Source organism: Protobothrops mucrosquamatus, unplaced genomic scaffold (assembly GCF_001527695.2).
Source record: "Protobothrops mucrosquamatus isolate PMUCROS unplaced genomic scaffold, P.Mucros_1.0 scaffold303, whole genome shotgun sequence".
NCBI lineage: Eukaryota > Metazoa > Chordata > Lepidosauria > Squamata > Viperidae > Protobothrops > Protobothrops mucrosquamatus.
In genome coordinates this window covers 552,606-558,525 of record NW_015386645.1, presented here as the reverse complement: position 1 = coordinate 558,525, position 5,920 = coordinate 552,606, and the positions used below count along the sequence as shown (strand labels likewise).

Genomic DNA, 5,920 nt, shown 5'->3' with positions numbered 1-5,920 from the left:
GAGTTCTCACCTACATCGTCCACATGGGACGACTCGGGAACTCAACTCCTACCCCGGGCAGCTCACCTATCCCCTTATGCCCAGGGGAAGGGTATCAAGCCGTTTGACAGCAGATGCTAGCTGTCAAAACGGCTTTTACGCTGAAACAGGCGGGAGGCAGCAAACAGCTGCGTCCGACGAGGTCGCCAGCCACCGGAAGAAGAAGGGATCTTTTCTCATATTTGGTGGAGATGTAAAAAAGCTAGAAAATTCCAGATTCAAATAAGCACACTGATTCAGAGGATTTTAAAGATTAATATACAATTGAGACAAGAAGTTTGTCTTTTGGGTTTGATGGACCAACACTTGGAAAAAAAAAGTCATTTAGCTTTGTTTTTGTGCGTGATAACTGTAGCAAGATTACTTGCTACAGATTACTTGCACAAAGATGGAAAGATTCAGCATTACCCACAATAGGAGGAATAGTTCATGAAGATGATAGATCTTAGCCTTAATAGATAGCCAAATTGACTTGTTTGATCAAAGACAGTATCTACATATATTGCTGACTGGAAACCACTTATAAATGTTTTGTATTAAACAGAAAATGAACTTATGAGTTATGATTTGGGCGATTAGACACAATTGATTATATAAAGAGGAGAGTTATAGAATAAGAGGTAGATTTTATGTATAATTGCTGAAAACAAAATGTGAAATTACTTCTTTTCATCTTTTTTCTTTGTTTTCAATTTTTCTGCTATTTTTAGCTTTTTTTTATTTGTTTCTATTCTTTCTCTTATTTTATGTTAATTTATATTTTCCTTTAATAAAAATTATATATAAGCTTTGTAGTACATTTATGCCTGAAAAAGTAATAATACAGAATAACATTTTATAAATTACACTACAGCTCCTTGATTTCCTAAAAATACTCCCATCATCAATTTCTTTAAGTGACAGGAAAAACGTTATTATATGAAAAAAATGTATTATCTTAAAAACTGTATTATATGGACACAGCAGACTACTCCAGCTAATATATGTGTGTGTGTGTGTGTGTGTGTGTGTGTGTGTGTGCATGTATACACACAAACACACACATACAAACTCACAAATATGGGAGGGTGAAATTAAGTACTCATATTTTAAATTCTATGCCATTACCATATTATAAGGATTACATTCCAATTCTCCAAATGAAGTACAAGTTGGTACTCAAATTGTTCTTTTTGCTATTGCTCCTAATCCAGCAACAGTGGAAAGAGGGTAATGATGAAGAACAATAAAAAACAATAGCTTTAGAATAGCAATAGCACTTAGACTTATATCGCTTCACAATGCTTTAGAGCCCTCTCTAAGCAGTTTACAGAGTCAGCATATGGCCCCCAACAATCTAGGTCCTCATTTTACCGACCTTGGAAGGATGGAGGACTGAGTCAACCTTGAGCCACTCAGAATCGCTGGAGTGAGTGGTGAGTTAGCCTGCAGTACTGCATTCTAACCACTATGCCACCACGGCTCTTTATGATGGTGAGACGCAAATAGATAGATGATAGATAATGGATGGATGGATGGATGGATGGATGGATAAATAGATAGATAGATAGATAGATAGATAGATAGATAGATAGATAGATAGATAGATAGATAGATAGATGATAGATAATGGATAGATGGATAGATAGATGATAGATAGATAGATAGATAGATAGATAGATAGATAGATAGATAGATAGATAGATAGATAGATAGATAGATAGATAGATAGATAGATAGATAGATAGATAGATAGATAGATGATGGACAGACGGACGGACGGACGGACGGACGGACGGACGGACGGACAGACAGACAGACAGACAGACAGACAGACAGACAGACAGACAGATAGATAGATAGATAGATAGATAGATAGAAAGATGTCAGACAGACGGATGGATGCTATGCAAGGTTTTGTCATCTTTACATTTCATTCTTCTTTGAAACATATGTCTTTTTTCTCTAGCTTTCTTACGGTTCATTTCAACCAACAGTAAATTATGATTCTGACTTCTCTTCCTTTTATCGCATGGTTCCAAATGAAGCCCTTCAACTTTGGGGGATAGTACAGTTACTTCTGCATTTCAAGTGGAAATGGGTTGGCCTTGTCAGTATTGATGACCAAAGTGGAGAACATTTCTTGGAGGTTTTGCAACCCAGACTTTCTCAGCAGGGAATATGTTCTGCCTTCATAAAAAGAATTCCAAAAACTCATCCAATGTGCAGTATAGAAGAAATTCTTGAAAAAATTCCTAGTCACATCTCAGTTTTCCAAAACAGCAGAGCCAGTGCAGTCGTTGTATATGGAGAAAGTGTAACCTTGTTCTGGCTGGTAGATCTTTTATGGTGGAATGACATGCTAACTCCAGAACAGAAGTCCAACCATTATTCAGGAAAAGTGTGGATTGCAACAGCCCAAATTGATTTTGTATTCAACAACTTTCAAAAAGATTTTGATATACAGATCTTCCACGGTACCCTTTCCTTTTCAATTCACTCAAAGAAAGTTTTAGCCTTTGAAGAATTTCTTCAGAAAGTAAAGCCTTCTTTGGCAAATGAAAAGAGTTTCATCAACAATTTTTGGGAAAATGCTTTCAGTTGTTTCATTTCCAACTCAACCACAACAAATTTATGTACTGGAGAAGAGATGTTGCAGAATCTTCCTACACCTTTCTTTGAAATGGGCATGACCGGTCACAGTTACAGCATCTACAATGCAGTTTATGTTATGGCACATGCCTTAGATATGATGTATTCATCCAACCACAGATCTAAGACAATACCAATCTCTCAAGACATTGAACCCTGGCAGGTAACAATTCCTTCCTAACCTTACTGCTACAAAGTGCAGGGTTTATTACCTGTGGAAATATTTTCTGTGGGCCTTTTATAATTGTTTACACTTTTTTTCCCCCCAAGCTCCATTCACTTCTTCAAAAAATCTCTTTCAACAACAGTGTTGGAGATGAAGTGACCTTGAATGAACATGGAGAAGTCCTGGATGGATTTGATCTTATCAACTTGATCACTTTTCCAAATGGCTCTTACACCAAGGTGAAAGTGGGAAGACTGACTCCTAAAACACTGCTAGAGAAAGAATTGGTGGTGACTGACGAAAGAATTCAGTGGCATGCGGATTTCACCCAGGTAGCAAAAACATTATTGTGCTGAAATAATGGCTTGCTTACTTGCTTGCTAGCTAGCAGCTTCCTTATTTGTTTGTTTATTATCTATCTATCTATCTATCTATCTATCTATCTATCTATCTATCTATCTATCTATCTATCTATCTATCTATCTATCTATCTATCTATCTATCTATCTATCTATCTATCTATCTATCTATCTATTTATCTATTTATTGTATTTGTTCATTTAATTTATATTCTGCCCATCTTGCTATCAATCTGAACAGGGTGGTAGCAGATTTCATATTTGAGAAATTTGACACAGATTATAGGTGGCCACCAGCATATTTTAAACAGTAAATTATTAGCTGGTAAGTGGATTTTTGGGGAGGCGGATGAATAATGAACTGAGACATGGGGTACAAAACCTTGCAAATTCTTATAGCCAAGAGCATCCAACTTTATGTGAAAACTCTTTGTTCCATTATTCTGAGCAGCTGACAGATGAAAACTAAAATAGGCCTTATCTCCATCCTAATGATTTTGGACAGGTACCCCCTACTTCTCTGTGCAATGATCCCTGCCAGCCTGGATTTCAGAAGGTCAAGAAGGAAGCTGAGCCCTTCTGCTGCTATGATTGTCTTCAATGTGAAGAAGGGAAGATTTCCTATCTGATGGGTAGGTCTGCCCCATTTTTAAGTGTGCCAGAAATGAGACCTAATGAAGTTTTACTTCAATCATTGCTTGACTGCCCCTTCCTCATCCCATTCATGTAGAAACAAAAAAATCACTTGCTTTCAAATTTTTATTAATCAATTTAGAATCATCAGCAAGAGAAAAAGCACAATGATGAATTAAGGATAAAAAATTGGAGAAATGCAGTATATGATTAAGTAAATAGTCTTTAAAGGCTGCCTTCTCTCTCTCTCTCTCTCTCTCTCTCTCTCTCTCTCTCTCTCTCTCTCTCTCTCTCTCTCTCTNTGTGTGTGTGTGTGTGTGTGTGTGTGTGTAAGACGGGATGTTATAAAACTTTGAATGTAGGAGATGATCAGGATGAGCCCGAGGGAGGGGTCAAATGCATCATTAGTCCCGAGTCCCTTCACACCCACAAGAGATCTAAATCCAGCCCACCTTGAATTCCATTGACTCTTATCTACTGCCAAGTTGCTTTGACTGTTAGTAGTTCAGATTCTTGTAGAGAGCTTAAGCTTGCAACAAACCCTTATATTCATTCGAACTGCCTGGATTTCTTGATTTCCTCAGCACTTGACATTGATCATTGACAGATGGAAGTGACTTTCTTTCCATCACAACCTTTTAACCCTTGCTTTAAGGCAGAAAACATCTTCTTTTCCAGTGTCTGATAGAACCATCTACCAAACTATCTCAAGGCTCTTGACTGCAAAGATCCATTACTAAGATTTTTCACCTGTTTCTTTTTCAGATATGGATGATTGTGTCAGTTGCCCAGAAGATCACTATGTAAAAGATGGGGAAAACCTGTGCACTCCTAAAGTTATACATTTTCTCTCCTATAAAGAACCTTTGGGAATCACCTCGGCTTCATTTGCTATCTCCCTTTCATTGACTGCGTCTTTTGTGCTAGGAGTTTTTATTAAGCACCAGCACACTCCCATCGTCAAAGCCAACAATCAAAGTCTCAGCTACAGTCTGCTTATATCCCTAATTCTCTCCTTCCTTTGTGCATTCTTCTTCTTTGACCGACCCATTCAAATGACTTGTCTTCTTCGACAAACATCCTTTGGCATCATCTTCTCAGTGGCAATTTCATGCATATTAGCAAAAACCATCATGGTGATTCTGGCTTTTTTGGCCATCCAACCACATTCCAAGATGAATAAATGGATGGGGAGAAAACTGCCAATTTTTATTGTTCTTTCCTGTTCCCTTGTTCAAGCAGGCATTTTGGCCATTTGGCTAGGATCTTCACCACCATTCCCAGATGTTGACATGCACACATTAGAGGGAGAGATAGTGCTGGAATGTAATGAAGGTTCAACTAAAATGTTCTATTGTGTTCTAGGATATATGGGCTTCCTTTCCATTGTATCTTTCTTTGTGGCCTTTTTAGCCAAAAACTTACCTGATAGTTTCAATGAAGCCAAGTTCATCACGTTTAGCATGTTGCTCTTCTGCAGTGTCTGGCTCTCCTTTGTTCCAACTTACATGAGTACCAAAGGAAAATACATGGTAACTGTGGAGGTCTTCTCTATCTTGGCCTCCAGCACTGGCTTACTAAGTTGTATCTTTTCCCCCAAATGCTATGTGATTTTACTAAGACCTGATCTGAATCGCAGGGAGCAATTAATAAAGAAAAAGAAATAAGTGCAGTATAAAAGAATTAGAATTTCCTCCCTTTAAGATGAAGACTGAATATCTTAGGGAGGAACAACAGAATAAACTTATTCTATTCTCCATTATTTTCAGTTTCCAAATTTCAAACCCTGGGAAATTTGCTAATAGAGATATCTAGTGCCGTAACTGAATGCAGAGGAGCATATTTTGAGTACAGTAAGTTGCAATAAGTTAAATGAATGTTGAGAGATTTATACCAAAATATATTTTAGATCATTTTACATTCAGTACAAATGTGTGTAACAGGGAACGTTGTATTTATTATATGTATTTCACTTTCTATATCCTTAGGATATGGCTTTTAATATCCTCCTTCTCGCTTTTTATTTGTAAGTCCATTTGTAAAGAATAAATCTGTTTGGATTTCCGGTTCTGGTTCGCGGCGACTTTGGTCG

General features: G+C 37.4%; 1 protein-coding gene across 1 annotated transcript in view; it reads left to right on the top strand.

Annotated features, from left to right (window-relative positions):
• LOC107286619 (vomeronasal type-2 receptor 26-like) overlaps positions 1 to 5,495 on the top strand; it is a 10,527-nt gene extending 5,032 nt beyond the window's left edge. Inside the window, exons 3-6 of the mRNA XM_015815012.1 lie at positions 1,988 to 2,833; positions 2,941 to 3,168; positions 3,701 to 3,827; positions 4,594 to 5,495. Of these exons, the coding sequence (XP_015670498.1) occupies positions 1,988 to 2,833; positions 2,941 to 3,168; positions 3,701 to 3,827; positions 4,594 to 5,495 (2,103 nt within the window). The remainder of the gene's footprint in view (positions 1 to 1,987; positions 2,834 to 2,940; positions 3,169 to 3,700; positions 3,828 to 4,593) is intronic.
• The last annotated feature ends 425 nt before the right edge of the window (positions 5,496 to 5,920 follow it).